The 16,819-nt window shown below is 42.1% G+C and overlaps 1 protein-coding gene across 2 annotated transcripts in view; it reads right to left on the bottom strand.

Annotated features, from left to right (window-relative positions):
• The window catches only part of LOC138823612 (microtubule-associated serine/threonine-protein kinase 2), a 125,284-nt gene that overhangs the window by 96,351 nt on the left and 12,114 nt on the right, over nucleotides 1-16,819 (bottom strand). For both annotated transcript variants that reach the window (XM_070017008.1, XM_070017009.1), the window contains exons 2-3: nucleotides 12,596-12,743; nucleotides 9,274-9,416 (exon numbers count right to left, since the gene is read on the bottom strand). In XM_070017008.1, coding sequence (XP_069873109.1) covers nucleotides 9,274-9,416; nucleotides 12,596-12,743 — 291 coding nt within the window. The remainder of the gene's footprint in view (nucleotides 1-9,273; nucleotides 9,417-12,595; nucleotides 12,744-16,819) is intronic.

Consider the following 16,819-nt stretch of genomic DNA (forward strand, 5'->3'; position numbering starts at 1 on the left):
GACAGGAATGTGGCTAACCTTGAGCACGCGCGCGCACACACACACACACACACACACACACACACACACACACACACACACACACACACACACACACACACACACACACACACACACACACACACACACACACACACACACACACAGAGCTAGGGCTATGGGACAGGAATGTGGCTTGGCTTAGTGGTACAGCACTTGCCTAGCTTGCATGAAGCCCTGGGTTAGATTCCTTATTACCACATAAGCAGAAAAACGCTGGAAGTGGTGCCGTAGCTCAAGTGGTAGAGCAATAACCAGCAAAAGAAGCTCAGAAACAGTGTCCAGGTCCTGAGTTCAAGCCCCAGGACTGGCAAAAACAAAACAAAACAAAACGGTGAGGAAGTGGCCCAGGCCTATAACCCCATCTAGAAAGGGAATGAAGGAAAGTGTAGGAAGGGAAGGATGAAGATGAGAACTGGTGAGCACTATTAAGACTGACATTATTCATCATAATTTTAAGGGCTAACAAGCTGCCCCACTGTGTGACTTTCTTCTTTCTTCAATAGGTCACAAGGGCAAAAAGTTTTACCAGAAATTTAAAAGATGACCAAAACATGGGGCAAAAGATTTAGAACAGGGGCTGGGAAGGTGGCTCAGTGGTAGAGTGCTTGCCTTGCATGCCTGAGGCCCTGGGTTCAATTCCTCAGCACCACATAAGAAAAAAGCCAGAAGTGGGGCTGTGGCTCAAGTGGTAGAGCGCTAGCCTTGAGCTAAAGAGCTGAGGGACAGTGCCCAGGCCCAGAGTTCAGGCCCCACGACCGACCCCCCCCCAAAAAAAAAAAAAGATTTAGAACAATCTCTATAAAGTGTGAGAGTTAATTAGTCATGGGATCTATCCTTAAAAGGGGAAAGAATAAAGATTAAAGGAGAGAAAAAACATAGAAAGGTATTTAGAGGTTCTGATAAGCTGATAGCTATTATACTTTAAGAATTAGATGAAGAGTGGGGGATGGGAAGGGATGAGAAGGGGAAACAAAGGAGGAGGCTACAATGCTTGATAAGAAATGTACTCATTATCTTGCCCATGTAATTGTAACCCCTCTGTAAAGTATTTTCACAATAAAAAAATAAAAAAAAAATTTTTTAAAGAATTAGATGAAGAAACCAAAATTGTCAGATTATAGGAAAGTTATCGAAAGTTATAATTTTATGTAAGAACACTTCAGAGCTATGACAAAGCACAGAGATTCAGGGCTGGGAAGTGGCTCAGTGGTAAAGTGCTTGCCTTGCTTGCATGAGGCCCTGGGTTCGATTCCTCAGCACCACATAAGCAGAAAAAGCCACTAGTGGAGTTGTGGGTCAAGTGGTACAGCACTAGCCTTGAGCTGAAGAGCTGAGGAACAGCACAAGCACAGAGCTTCAGAAGAAATGATAATGAGGTTCACTAACTGTGACAGGACATTGCTGGGTAATAATAAAGACACTGGCAGGAGAGTAGCCAGATATTTTTCTTTTTTTTTTTTTATTTTTTTTTTGCCAGTCGTAGGGCTTGAATTCAGGGCCTAGGCACTGTCCCTGAGCTTCTTTTGCTCAAGGCTAGCACTCTACCACTAAGCCACATTCCCAGCCTGATTTTTTTCTTTTTTTGTCAGTCACGGGACTTGAACTCAGGGCCTGAGCTTTTTCACTCAAGGCTCTCTTGTACTCTACCACTCTGAACTACAGCACCACTTCTGGTTTTCTGGCAGTTAACTGGAGATAAGAGTCTCATGAACTTTCCTGCCAGGGCTGGCTTTGAACTGCCTCCTGAGTAGACAGGAATACAGGCGTGAGCCACCCGTGTTAGACTTCCAGATTTATTCCTGATGACAAAATCTAAGGTGAAATAAGGAGAATAATTAAGGGTTAATGAGAGCAGCAGGGGAGAGGTTTTAGATAAAAGGACTGAAAAAGATAGATAAAAATAGAAAAAACAGATCAGCTCTTAAATCTTCAAATAAATTTGTCTATAAGTGAATTTACTTCTTTTTCCCCCCCAGTCCTGCGGCTTGAACTCAAGGCCTGGGCACTGTACCTGAGCTTCTTTTGCTCAAGGCTAGAGCTCTAACACTTGAGCCACAGCACCACTTTCAGCTTTTTCTTTTTATGTGGTACTGAGGAATTGAACCCAGGGCTTCATACATGCTAAGCAAGCACTTTACCACTAAGCCACATTCCCAACCCTTATCTCATATTTTTTTGTTTTTTTGTTTTGTTTTTTTGTCAGTGGTGGGGCATAAACTCTGGGCCTGGGCACTGTCCCTCAGCTCTTCAGCTCAAGGCTAGCACTCTACCACTTGAACCACAGCACCACTTCCGGCTTTTTCTGCTTATGTGGTGCTGAGGCGCAGGGGCTCATGCAAGCAAAGCAAGTACTCTATCACTGAGGCACCTTCCTAGCCCCTTATCTCACATTTTATAAGTACATAAATTAAGACCCTGGAAGAGATAGGATATATTCAGGTCAGCATTGTAGACACCTGAATCCAAATTTTGGGGTAGAAAATGTAGCTTTAAATACAACAGGCAGAGCCAGGCACCAGTGGCTCACACCTGTAATCCTAGCTACTCAGGAGGCTGAGATCTAAGGATCACGGTTCAAAGCCAGCCCAGGCAGGAGAGACCATGAGACTCCTATCTCTAATAAACCACCAGAAAACCGGAAGTGGCGCTGTAGCTCAAGTGGTAGAGCGCTTGCCTTGAGCTGAAGAGCACAGGGACAGCGCCCAGGCCCAGAGTTCAAACCCCACAACAGACCAAAAAATACATACATACATACATACATACATACATACATACATACATACATACATACATACATACAACAGGTAAGACAGGCTTTTCTATCCCAAAAAGGCATTTTCATGAACCTTATTTTTTTTTTTTTGTCGGTCATGGGGCTTGAACTCTGGGCCTGGGCGCTGTCCCTCAGCTCTTCAGCTCAAAGCGAGCGCTCTACCACTTGAGCTACAGCGCCACTTCCGGTTTTCTGGTGGTTTATTGGAGATAGGAGTCTCACGGTCTCTCCTGCCAGGGCTGGCTTTGAACCGCGATCCTCAGATCTAAGCCTCCTGGGTAGCTAGGATTACAGGCGTGAGCCACCGGCGCCCGGCTCTTATTTTTTTTTTTTATTATTTTATTTATTTATTTTGCCAGTCCTAGGGTTTGAACTTAGGCCTGGGCATTGTCTCTGAGCTGCTTCTGCTCAAAGCTAGTGCTCTACCACTTGAGCCACAGAGCCACTTCTGGCTCTTTCTGTTTATGTGGTACTGAGGGATCAAACCCAGGACTTCAGGCATGCTAGGCAAGCACTCTACCACTAAGCCACATTCCCAGCCCTCTTTTTTTTTTTTTTTTTTTTTGCTAGTCATGGTGCCTGAACTCTAGGCCTGGGCACTGTCCCTCAGCTCTTCAGCTCAAGGCTAGTGCTCTACCACTTGAGCCACAGGACCACTTCCAGCTTTTTCTGCTTATGTGGTACTGAGGAATCGAACCCAGGGCTTCATGCATGCAAGGCAAGCACTCTACCACTGAGCCACCTTCCCAGCCCCTCTTTTTTTCTTTTTTTTTTAATTTTTGTTGTTGGTTGTGGGGTTTGAACTCTGGGTCTAGGCACTGTCCCTCAGCTCTTCAGTTCAAGGCCAGCACTCTACCACTTCAGCCACAGAGCCACTTCTGGTTTTCTGAGTGGTTTATTGGAGATAAGAGTCTCACAGACTTTCCAGCTGGTGCTGGCTTTGAACCGTGATCCTCAGATCTCAGCCTCCTGAATAGCTAGGATCAGGCGTGAGACACTGGTGCTCGGCTACATTTCTTTTTGGATAATGTTACTCCTTCCCTCCCTCTCTCCCAGGATCCTTTTTACTATATGCCAATTTAGTATTAAGAGGACTGTTTTGCAATGATTTATTAAAAACTAGGAGACTCTCTGCAGAAAAAATAAAATTAAGTGCATAAATCTCAGAATCACTTGCAATTATACATTGTCTCAAAACAAATTAACTTTTCAGGCATTAGAAAATAAATAAAATACTTTATAACCTTAGATAAAAAGCTATGAATCTTTATCCAGCAAATACACCATACTAAGTATCATGAGAGGACTAATTTTTGTTAAAAAACTTAAATACCAAGGCAGACTCAAGACTTCCCCCAGTTTAGGGTGGCTACATACTACAACAAAGTACAGAAACTAGAACCTATAGTTTCCCAACAAAGATTCTCTGGCGATTCAGTTAAGCAAAATTCCATACAAATTGAAAAGCCTTTCATATGAAACAAATTCCTCAGATTAAAGACATAATGATTTTCCTGATAAGCCACAGGATCATTTTTTATCATTTGCATAAGTTTTTGGTTAATATTCTTTTTTTTGAGGGAGGGGGTCCAGTCGTGGGCCTGTACTCTGGGCCTGGGTGCTGTCCCTCAGCTCTTCAGCTCAAGGCTAGCACTCTACCACTTGAGCCACAGCACCACTCCCGGCTTTTTTCTTTTTGCTTATGTGGTGTTGAGGAATTGAACACAGGGCCTCGTGCATGCAAGGCAAGCACTCTACCACTGAGCCACCTTCCCGGCCCTTGGTTAATATTCTTTACAATCTTATAGGAAGTTAGATCACTATTTTTAACAGTAATCATTCTTTCATCATTTGTTTCCACAAATCAGGTTTCCTCAATGATATTATAGTTATATAGTTATATAAGATGACATAATTAGGGAAAATGGAGTGAAGAGTTCAAGGAATTCTATGTACCATTTCTCCAACTTGCCCTGAGTCTATAATTGTTTCAAAATAAAAAGTAAATAAACAAGCTTAGATTCTTACATTTTCATTTTATTGTCTCCCTATAAATGCACTTTGCATTACTTTCAAGATGCCCACATATCTGAGAGATTCTTTTTGTTTGAGGTTTTGTGCCTCGTGGAAAATAATCCATTCATGTTGTTTACTTGTAGCAAACTCAGTCCCTCAGGTCAAGAAGTTCATTTCCAGTGGGGCTGAAAAGTAGGAGAGGCCAAATGGAAGAAAGGGAATGAGATAAAGCTATAAAAATATCTGACATTTTAAAAAACCTAGACCAAAAAAATATGCAATCACAGATAGAAAAATCAATAGAAATTTTAAACTACTTATGTAATTCTTTGTGTCCTCTTTTAGAATAGGTTTGTTTTCCCTATTGTTCTTAAAAAGTTTTTAAAATTACTAAAAATATGCACATTCCACAGGCTTACCCAAAAAGGCAAGGGATGCTTGTGATCCAATCAGTGACATAATTTAAATCTTTATGTATCACCTAAGCATCGCATCATTAAATTCTAGCATAAGTTCTGCGTCTCAAAAACAACTTAAAATTAAAACTGACTTCCCTGTAAAAACTGCAAGTAATGAAGTACAAACACAAGACCAGAAAATCAATAACTGGGCTGGGTGCCAGTGGCTCAAGTCTTTATAATCCTAGCTATTTATAAGGCTGAGATCTGAGGATCAAGGATTAAAGCCAGTTGGGTTGGAAATCCATGAAACTCTTACCTGCAATTAACCACCAAAAAAGCCAGAAGTAGAGCTGTAGCCCAAGTAGGAGTGGGCTAGCCTTAATGGAAAAAGTTAACTAATAGCACCCAGCCACTGAGTTTAAGCCCAAATTCCAGGGGGGAAAAAAAAATTCATGACTAAAAAATATATATATAATACACAAGAACATGCAGTATCTCCTGATACTCCAAAATCCTTTCAGACAAATAACAAAGTAAACAGAAAATCAGTAAAGGGCTTAGAATGTGACTTAGTGATAGAGTTCTTGTCTAGCATGCTTGAAGCCCTTGGGTTCAATTCCTCAGTACCACATAAACAAAAAAAGCCAGAAGTAGCACTGTGGCTTAAGTGGTAGAGTGCTAGCTTTGAGCAAAAGAAGCTCAAGTACAGTGCGTAGGCTGAGTTCAAGCCCAGGACTGGCAGAAAAGAAGAAAAGAAAATCAGCAAAGATAAAAAAAACCCTAACCAACACTATAGCCACTTAAATGTTAAAGAATACTCACATAGTGATAGCACTCTTTTGTTCCTTTAGTTGTTCGTGTGTGTGTGTGTGTGTGTGTGTGTGTGTGTGTGTGTGTGTGTATGTGTGTGTGTGTGTGTGTGTGGCAGTCAGTCCTGGGGACTGAACTCAGGGCCTGGGCACTGTCCCTAAGCATCTTTTGCTCAATGCTAGCCTCTACCATTTGAGCAACAGAGCCACTTCCGGCTTTTACTGCTTATGTGGTACTGAGGAATTGAACCCAGGGCCTCATGCATGCAAGGCAAGCACTCTACCACTGAGCCACCTTCCCAGCCCCTGCTGCACTATTTATGATAGCCAAAATAGCTCAGATGCCCTACAACACATTAATGGATCTTAGAAATGTAACACACACATACACACACATACACACACACACACACACACACACACACACACAATGGAATTTTACTCTTATCAGAAAAAATAATATGTCATTTGCAGGCAAATGGATGGACCTAGAAAAAATTATGCTAAGTAAAATAAGGCTCAAAGTGACAGTGCCTGTTTTATTTCATATGTAGAAGCCAGATCTAAAAATATAAATATACATGATAATTTACACAGGGTTTCATATATACACAAACAAATTGACTAAATGGTTATATACTTAGGGAAGGAATCCAATGATATAACTCCTCTGAACAACTAACAAATTATTTAACAAAATGAATCCCAGGAAGGTAAAACACTTTCAGGGGGAGGAGTGCAAGGAAGAGGGGCATACAGATGGAGAAAGGAATAATGAGCAAATACAATCATTTTATTCAACATATATAAAAATTGAACAACATAACTTGAGGATAGAGATGGAATGGGGAAAGGATGAGGAGAATGATGGAAGGGGTGACATGGACCACAACGTATTATACTCTTAACTTATAGAATTGAAACCTCTTTATACCACTAATTATTAAAAATAATAGTAAAATCAGTTTCTTCAAATTACTAAATGGAGTAATAATTTAGCAATACTACTTCTAGATATATAAATAAGCATTACCACAACAACATTATTTATAATAGATAAAAGGTAGAAACAACCTAAATATCTATCAACTGGTAGACAACAAAATGTGTTATATTTATATAAGAGTATTTAGCAATAAAAAAGAATTAAATATTGACATATCCAACATGTATACCCCTTGAAAATTTTAGCTAAATGAAAACTAGTCCTAAAAGACTACATATTGCCGGCTGCCAGTGGCTCATGCCTGTATTCATAGCTACTCAGGAGGCTGAGATCTGAGTTCAAAGCCAGCCCAGGTAGGAAAGTCCATGAGACTTTCCTAGAAAGTCGCTAGAAACCCACTAGAAAACCAGAAGTGGCGCTGTGGCTCAAGCAGTAGAGCGCGTGCCTTAAGCTGAAGGGCGCAAGGACAGCACCCAAGCCCAGAGTTCAAGCCCCACGACTGACCAAAAAAAAAAAAAAAACTTACATGTTATACGATTCAATTTGGTTTTGTTTTGTTTTGTTTTTTTTTGGGGGGGGGTCCGGTCATGGGGCCTGAACTCTGGGCTTGGGCATTGTCCCTCAGCTGTTCAGCTCAAGGCTAGCGCTCTACCACTTGAGCCACAGAGCCACTTCCAGCTTTTTTCTTTTTGCTTATGTGGTGCCGAGGAATTGAACCCAGGGCCTCAGGCATGCAAGGCAAGCACTCTACCACTGAGCCACCTTCCCAGCCCCTGATTTTTTGCCGGTCTTGGGGACTGAACTTAGGGCCTGGGCACTGTCCCTGAGTTTCTTTTGTTCAAGGCTAGCACTCTAGCACTTGAGTCACAGTGCCACTTCTGGCTTTTTCTGTTTATGCAATACTGAGGAATCAAACCCAGGGCTTCAAGCATGCTAGGCAAGAACTCTACAACTAAGCCACACTCCCAGACCATCTGTGACATTCTTATCTCCAATTAAGCACAAAAAGCTTGACGTCGAGCTGAGGCTCAAAGTGGTAAAACTAAGGGACAGCATCCAGGCTCTAAGTTCAAGTCCAACTTAAACTACAGCACAAAAATAAATAAAATTTTTAGAGAACCAAATGCCAGTGGCTCCAACAGGTAATCCTAGTTACTCAAAAGACTGAGATCAGGATTAAGATCCAAGTTCAAAGAGCCCAGGTAAAAAAATTGCAAAACTCCATCTCCAATTACCAACTAAAAAAAGCCATGTTGGAGACATGGCTGAAGTGGTAGAACACCAGACGTGAACAGACAATAAGCATGAGGCCATGAGTTCAAGCCCTAGTATCAGAGAAAAAAAAAAAATTACAGGAAAAATTTGCTTCTATACTGAACCTGCACAATTTTTTTTTGTCTCAGCAAGGCCAAATGGGCTCATAATCAGCCAAAAATCTGGCCATCACTAACACAGAACAGGCTGCTCTCCTATTTATCCCTATAATGCAGAGGCCCAGCTCCTCTGCTCAGATTCATTGAGTTCAGATTTACAATCTACTCACCAATCGCTAGTTTGAATAGGGTAAAATTTACAGAAGGTAACCATTAAAAGACTTTGAAATAAGATCAACAGTTGAACATGTATCAATTTTTTCTCCCTAAACAGAACACTATAACAGCAATTCACATTGTATTAGGTCATATAAGTAATCTAAAGATGATTTAATATATAAAGAAAAATCAAAGCCGGGCGCTGGTGGCTCACGCCTGTAATCCTAGCTACTCAGGAGGCTGAGATCTGAGGATCACGGTTCAAAGCCAGCCCAGGCAGGAGAGACCATGAGACTCCTATCTCTAATAAACCACCAGAAAACCGGAAGTGGCGCTGTAGCTCAAGTGGTAGAGCGCTAGCCTTGAGCTGAAGAGCTGAGGGACAGCGCCCAGGCCCAGAGTTCAAGCCCCACGACCGACAAAAAAAAAAAAAAAAGAAAAATCATAGCTGGGTGCCAGTGGCCTGCAATACTAGCTACTCAGGAGGATCTGAGGATCATGGATCAAAGCCAGCCCAGGCAGGGAAGTCCGTGAGATTCTTATATCCAATAAACCACCAGAAAAACAGAAGTGGCGTTGTAGCTCAAGTGGTAGAGCAGTAGCCTTGAGCTGAAGAGCTGAGGGACAGCCTGCTCAGGCCCAGAGTTCAAACCCCATGACTGACAAAAAGAAAGAAAAAAATAATAAATGTGGCAAAGACAAATGAAAATCAAGGATTTGTTCCCCAGAGCAAGCCATCATTTTACTATCTTACCAAGCCAGCAGTAAGAGAAGGTGCAGACTGTCCAAGGGATTGGTTTCTCATTCGAACAAGGTTTGATGCTTCTCCTGAAGACTGCCAAGAGGCCTGTCCCACACTGCTGTGTACACTGCTGGACAAAGGAAGTAGCTGCTTACCTTCAAACACAAGAGTCAGAAAACATACATGTGACTATTCAAGAATAAATGATGAAATACAAATGCAATAATGTCAAAGTGGTACAACCATGTTGATACAAACAAGGTAAAGTTCTTCCTTCTTCCATTTTAGAATCTATAGTTTTTATAAGTTTTTATAATGTCTTGGTTGTGATGAGAATTTTAAGTTAGATATTAAAATGAGTTAACTATTTTCAGTTTTCTGTAATATTTACCATCATGCCAGCCTTCCCACCCTGAAATCCAGTTTAGCAGTTTTCCAATCCCTTCCAGCCTACCTAGTTTCTTACCAATTCAGTGCAAAAGTCCTGATATGAACAAATACTCCTAGACCCTTAAGAGTTAAGACCCTTAAGAGTTGGAAGGCAGGGGCTGGGAAGGTGGCTCAGTGGTAGAGCGCTTGCCTTGCATGCCTGAGGCCCTGGGTTCGATTCCTCAGCACCATATAAGCAAAAAGAAAAAAGCCAGAAGTGGCGCTGTGGCTCAAGTGGTAGAGCGCTAGCCTTGAGCTGAAGAGCTGAGGGACAGCGCCCAGGCCCAGAGTTCAGGCCCCACAACCGGACCCAAAAAAAAAAAAAAAAAAAAAGAGTTTAGAAGGCAACTAACTGCTTTCACCAGACTGTGTGTGTAGTCAGGTTTACTGACAGTCTTCATCTCACACAGAGACATCAAAATCACCAAAAAAGACAAAGCATCTAGAACTAACTACAATGACTTTCTAGATGAGGTGCAAGTTCCATCTCTTATTCACAACATTTTTTCACACTGCTAGTGATCTAACCAAAATGATTGTGTCTTTGTCACTTCCTTGTCCAATGTTTAAAGAATTAAATCAAACATTTTGACATTCTAAAAAAAGATTCCCAACATATGGAGGTGTGCCTTCCAGTGGTATAGTAACTGCCTATTAAGCATAAAACTGAGTTCAAACTTCATCACAGAAAAAAAAAAGAGAGAACTAATGTCAAAAAAAATAATAAAGTTTAAAAATAAGCTGAGCACCTCAAAACAGTAATCCAAGCTACACATGAGGCTGAGATTTGAGAATTGTGATTTGAAGCCAGACCAGGCAAGAAAGTCTCTAAGGCTCTATCTCCAACTAACCACCACAAGGCTAGAATTGGAGGTGTGGCTCAAGTGGTAGAGTGCTAGCCCTGAGAAAAAAAGCTCAAAGACAGCCCTAAATTCAAACCTCAGGGCTGGCACAAAATAAGTAAATAACTCCCCCAAATCCAGACTATCATTGCTGGCTTCAACTCTTTCCATTCTTTTTTTTTTTTTTTTTTTTTTAATTTTTTATTTTTGGTCGGTCGTGAGGCTTGAACTCTGGGCCTGGGCATTGTCCCTCAGCTCTTCAGCTCAAGGCGAGCGCTCTACCACTTGAGCTACAGCGCCACTTCCGGTTTTCTGGTGGTTTATTGGAGATAGGAGTCTCACGGTCTCTCCTGCCCGGGCTGGCTTTGAACAGCAATCCTCAGATCTCAGCCTCCTGAGTAGCTAGGATTACAGGCGTGAGCCACCAGCGCCCGGCTTCCATTCTTTTTCATATCCATTCACTCACTAAACTTGAATATTATGCCTTGACTCTTGGTTACACAATGTACTTCCATAACAGACTTATTTGAACAGAAATTTGACGAAACTAAACAAGAAAACTAAGATGTAAGAGAAAGTAAAGATTAAAAATGAGGGGCTGCGAAGGTGGCTCAGTGGTAGAGCGTTTGCTTTGCATGCATGAGGCCCTGGGTTCGATTGCTCAGCACCACATAAGCAGAAAAAAAAGCCGGAAGTGGCGCTGAGGCTTAAGTGGTAGAGCGCTAGCGTTGAGCTGAAGAGCTGAGGGACAGAGCCCAGGCCCAGAGTTCAGGCCCCACGACCAGACCCAAAAAATAAAAAAATAAAATTAAAAAATTAAAAAAAAAGATTAAGAATATAATTGGGCCTGGGAAGGTGGCTCAGTGGTAGAGTGCTTGCCTTGCATACATGAGGTCCTGGGTTCGATTCCTCAGCACCACATAAGCAGAAAAAAGTCAGAAGTGGTGCTATGGCTCAAATGGTAGAGCTCTAGCTTTAAGCACGGAGAGACTGAGGGACAAAGCCCAGACCTTGAGTTCAAGCCCTAGGACTGGTAAAATAATAATAATAATAAATAACAATAAGCCAAGCATCAGTGGCTCATTCTTATAATCTTAGCCAATGAAAAGTTGACATCCAGAGAATAGCAATTAGAGAATAGCCTGGACAGAAAAGCTCGCTAGACTCCATCTCCGAAATCACTTGCAAAAAAGCAGAACTGGAGATATCAGGCAAGTGGAAGAGCACTAGCCTAGCATGAGGCCCTCATTGCAAACTCTAGGAGCACCAAAAATTGTTTAAATATAAATGAAGTCAGGTGCGGGTGGCTAACACCTGTAAATCTTAGCCACTTAGGAGACAGCTCTGAGGATCCCAGTTTGAAGCCAGCCCAAGCAGAAAGTCCATGAGACTTTTATCTCCAATTAACCACACACACACACAAAAAAAAAAGCCAGTAGTAAAGCTGTGGCTTTAGTGGCAGAGTGCTAGCCTTGAACAAAAGAAGCTACAGGACAGTGCCCAGGCTCTGAGTTCAAGCCCCACGACTGGCCCTGGATTTGATCCCCAGCATCATTTCCCTCCAAAAATATAGGAGTGGGGAGGTTTGAATCTAGAAAGATAGTCTGTTCCTATCATAAGCATAAAGAAAGCTTCATTTAGCAAAGGTATCAGGTTATTCTCTGCAAAATCTTTAGTAAGTTTAGTACCCAGATACAAAAACATCTAAGCAAGTAGAAAGCAAGACTTAAAGTTGAAATCCAATTAACTGAAAATTCTATAGAAAGAACGATCAAATACAACCACATTTCCACATTTCACAACCCAGTTGTCATGGACTTACCTCATAGGATGTAAAGAAAGAATTTAGCATTTTAGAGCAAAGCACTGGATTTTGTTTGTTGAATACTCAAAAGAAAAATAGCTAATCCAAATAATTTTTCAAGTCCAAGACCTGGACTCAAACTCAAACTTGGTACCTGCTGCTTTCCCTTAACTGAGTCACACCTCCAGAACCCTCCCCTATGGTTCTTTAAATCAAAATTTAAAATTTGAAAAAAAAAAAAAAAAACATAGATATTTACCTGACAGAGAACTGGCCAGACTTCCTCTTCGTAACTTACAGTCATCCTGACTAAGTTGTCGCTGGAGTTTAGCTTTTCCAGTAGATGAAAATATGTCAGGATTACTGAGCTTCCTAAAGAGCAGGGGACTAAGTCCAGTTACCACATCCTTGAAAGAATAAAGAATAAAACATCAATTTTCAGTATATTTCCCGAAGCATAAGAACTTTATAGTAAACATTCATTAAGTACCAATATTTTATATTTCCTACTTAACAGCTAAAGCTTGAACCATAATTCTTAGTAAAACCTTGGTATACTATGTAATGACACAGAATAGTGATTGTGAAATGCCAAAGGAAAAATAAGAGAAGGCTCACAGATGACTAAAGCCACAGAGTACCAGCGTTGAGTGAAAAAAGATGATTAAAGTCGCCACACACACCTTTTTATTTAGTCTGCTTATTTATTCATTTATTTTCTGAGACAAGACTGGCCTCAAACTTCTGGATAAGTGATCTTCCTGCCTGAGCAGCGAGGACTATAGACAGGAACCAATGTGCCTGGCTGCAGGATTTTTAATCCTTAAATAACAGACCTGCTAGCCAGGTTCGGTGGCTCACGTCTGTAATCCTAGCTATTCTAGGGGCTGAGATCTGAGGATCATGGCTCAAAGCCAGCTTGGGCAGAAAAGTCTATAAGACTCTTATCGCCAATAAACCACTCAGAAAACCAGAAGTAGTGTCGTGGCTCAAATTGTAGAGTGCTAGCTGAGGGACAGCGCCCAGGCCCAGAGTTCAAGCCCCACAACCGACAAAAAAAAAAAAAAAAAAAAAAAAAAGCCTGGGCAGGAAAGTCTGAGAGACTCTTATCACCAATAGGCCCAGAGTTCAAGCCCCACAACCAATAAAAATAAATAACAGACCTGCTGCTATCTGTCATACAAAGTCAGAAATACCTCTAATATTCAACAAGTCCAATATTAAAGTTTTGTTTATATGCCTATAATAGAAGCCAAATACATATTTTCAAAGAGAAATTACGAAGATATAAACATTTTAGGCAAATATTCACCTCATTATGCTAATGAGACATATTTCATTTTTTATTTTATTTTTTGGGTCCGGTCGTGGGGCCTGAACTCTGGGCCTGAGTGCTGTCCCTCAGCTCTTCAGCTCAAGGCTAGCTCTATACCACTTGAGCCACAGCGCCACTTCTGGCTTTTTTTCTTTTTGTGTATGTGGTGCTGGGGAATCGAACCCAGGGCCTCATGCATGCAAGGCAAGAGCTCTACCACTGAGCCACCTTCCCAGCCCTAATGAGACATATTTCAATGAAGGCAACTGCTATATAGTCTGTTCCACGAAGGTTCATGTACTGAAAGTACAGTCATCAGTGTAGCAATGTTGAGAGGTGGTAGAACTTTTAACAGGTGGAGTCTAGTAGGAAGTACTTTAGGTTACTGAGCAGAAGGGATTAATGTAGTTCTTGAAGGATCCTACTTAGTTCTCTCAATACTGAGTTATAAAAACAGTAAGCCTGGGGCTGGGAAGGTGGCTCAGTGGTGCTTCCTTGCATGCTTGAGGCCCTGGGTTTGATTCCTCAGCATCACATAAGCAGAAAAAGCCGGAAGTGACGCTGTGGCTCAAGTGGTAGAGCGCTAGCCTTGAGCTGAAAAGCTGAAGGACAGCGCCCAGGCCCAGAGTTCAGGACCCACAACTGACAAAAAACAAAAAACAGTAAGCCTGGCTCCTGAATCTCTCTGGCTTCCTGTATTACCATGTGATGTCTCCCTCTTCCATTCATTCTCATCATGAAGCCATCCAGCACATTATGATATAGATTTTTTTGTTTGTTTTTTGCTCAAGTCTAGTGCTCTGTCATTTTGGTTCTCTGGTGGCTAACTGGAGATAAGAGCCTCACAGGAACCTTTCTGCCCCAGCTGGCTTTAAACAGTGATCCTCAGAGCTCAGCTTCCTGAGTAGCTAGGATTATAACTGTGAGTCACCAGTGTCAAGCTGAGTTAAAACGCTGTTCTTCATAAAGTATCTAACTTCATATATTTTGTTATAGCAATATATTAACATAGAAGTTAAAATAAACATAAACAGTACATCAGGCTGGGAATGTGACTTAGTGGTCAAGCGCTTGCGAAGCATGCATGAAGTCCTGGTTCAAGTCCTCCATACCACATACACAGAAAAAGCCAGAAGTACCATTGTGGTTCAAGTGGTAAGAGTGCTAGCCTTGAGCAAAAGAAGCTCAGGGAAAATGTCCAGGCCCTGAGTTCAGTCTTCACAACTGGCAAAAACAAAACAAACAACAAAAAAAACAGTACATCAAACTAACCTGGACATCACAGATAGAATAGAAAGCGTAAGGGGAAATAAATGACACCTATGCCACTTAGCATTTACAAAATAAGACCTGAAGCCAGGCACCAGTGGCTCACACCTGCGATCCTAGATACTCAGGAGGCTGAGACCTGAGGATGAAAGTTCAAATCCAGTGCTGGCAGAAAATCCATGAGACTCTTATCTCCAATTAAACACCAAAAAAGCCAGAAGAGGGGCTCTGGCTGTGGGAGAGAGGCAGTCTTGACGAAAAAAGGTTAGGGACTGGGCCCAAGGCCCGAATTCAAGCCCCAGAACTGGCACAAAAATAAAATAAGTAAGACTTGAGACTAGGAGTGTGGTCCCATGTCAGAACACTTACTTGCCTAGTGGGCAAGAAGTCCAGGGTTTTAATGTCTAGTTCTAGGGAAAGGAAGAAAATAACAAGTTTGAAGTAACTTGAACTATGGAAATACTAAGAGCCATAAGGGAAAACACAGTAAAATGCTTGATTCTCTGAGAAAAGTTGAAAGAAAGAAAACAGGTCTCCAAGGTCAATATATTTTGATTGATTAGTTCACAAACACACAAAGTGCTAATAGTGGTTGGTGGTAACTATCTAGAATATAATTGATAAATGCAAAGCATAAAAATGAATGAAATAAGCCGGGCGCTGGTGGCTCACGCCTGTAATCCTAGCTACTCAGGAGGCTGAGATCTGAGGATCGCGGTTCAAAGCCAGCCCGGGCAGGAGAGACCGTGAGACTCCTATCTCCAATAAACCACCAGAAAACCGGAAGTGGCGCTGTAGCTCAAGTGGTAGAGCGCTCGCTTTGAGCTGAAGAGCTGAGGGACAGCGCCCAGGCCCAGAGTTCAAGCCCCACGACCGACAAAAAAAAAAAAAAAAAGAAATGTACTCATAATCTTGCCCATGTAATTGTAACCCCTCTGTACAGTATTTTCACAATAAAAAAATAAAAATAAATGGATGAAAGGGAAAAGGGGGAGATTGAGGCACCGAAGTAACAGAGCAAATGACAAGAGCGCAGGCAACTGTAGTAAGTGTCTATAGTGAGAAAGATAAATTAGAAACAGTAAATAATTATGCAAAAAGAGAGGGCTGGGGCTGGGAAGGTGGTTCAGTGGTAGAGTGCTTCTTGCCTTGCATGCATGAGCCCCTGGGTTCCATTCCTCAGCATCACATAAGCAGAAAAAGCCAGAAGTGGCGCTGTGGCTCAAGTTGTAGAGCGCTAGCTTTACACTGAAGAGCTCAGGGACAGCGCCCAGGCCGAGTTCAGGCCCCACGACCAACCAAAAGAGAGAGGGGGTGGGGGGGCTACAATAGCCTGTATTTCAATCATTTTTGTGGGAAGGATAGAAAAGTACCTATGACCATGGAAAGAACTAATTCTTGGGCACTAATTCTGGTAACTCATACAGAGGATTGGCTACTCACAGAGAAAACATCTACAGCAGGAAGCTGTAGATAGGGGGAAGTAAAGAGGCCTTGGGAGAAATTAAACAACAGTGGATACTCTGTATACAATGTGAAGAGGGAATATCCATTCCAAAAAAACTTACAAGGGCTGGGAAGGTGGCTCAGTGGTAGAGCGCTTGCCTTGCATGCTCGAGGCCCTGGGTTCGATTCCTCAGCACCACATAAGCAAAAAGAAAAAAGCCGGAAGTGGCGCTGTGGCTCAAGTGGTAGAGCGCTAGCCTTGAGCTGAAGAGCTGAGGGACAGCGCCCAGGCCCAGAGTTCAGGCCCCACGACCGGACCCAAAAAAAAAAAACTTACAAATAGGGCTGGGAAGGTGGCTCAGTAGTAGAGTGCTTGCCTTGCATGCATGAAGCCCTGGGTTTGATACCTCAGCACCACATAAACAGAAAAGGCTGAATGTGGTGTTGTAGCTG

Source organism: Dipodomys merriami, unplaced genomic scaffold (assembly GCF_024711535.1).
Source record: "Dipodomys merriami isolate MVZ:Mamm:240054 unplaced genomic scaffold, mDipMer1.0.p SCAF_121, whole genome shotgun sequence".
Lineage (NCBI taxonomy): Eukaryota > Metazoa > Chordata > Mammalia > Rodentia > Heteromyidae > Dipodomys > Dipodomys merriami.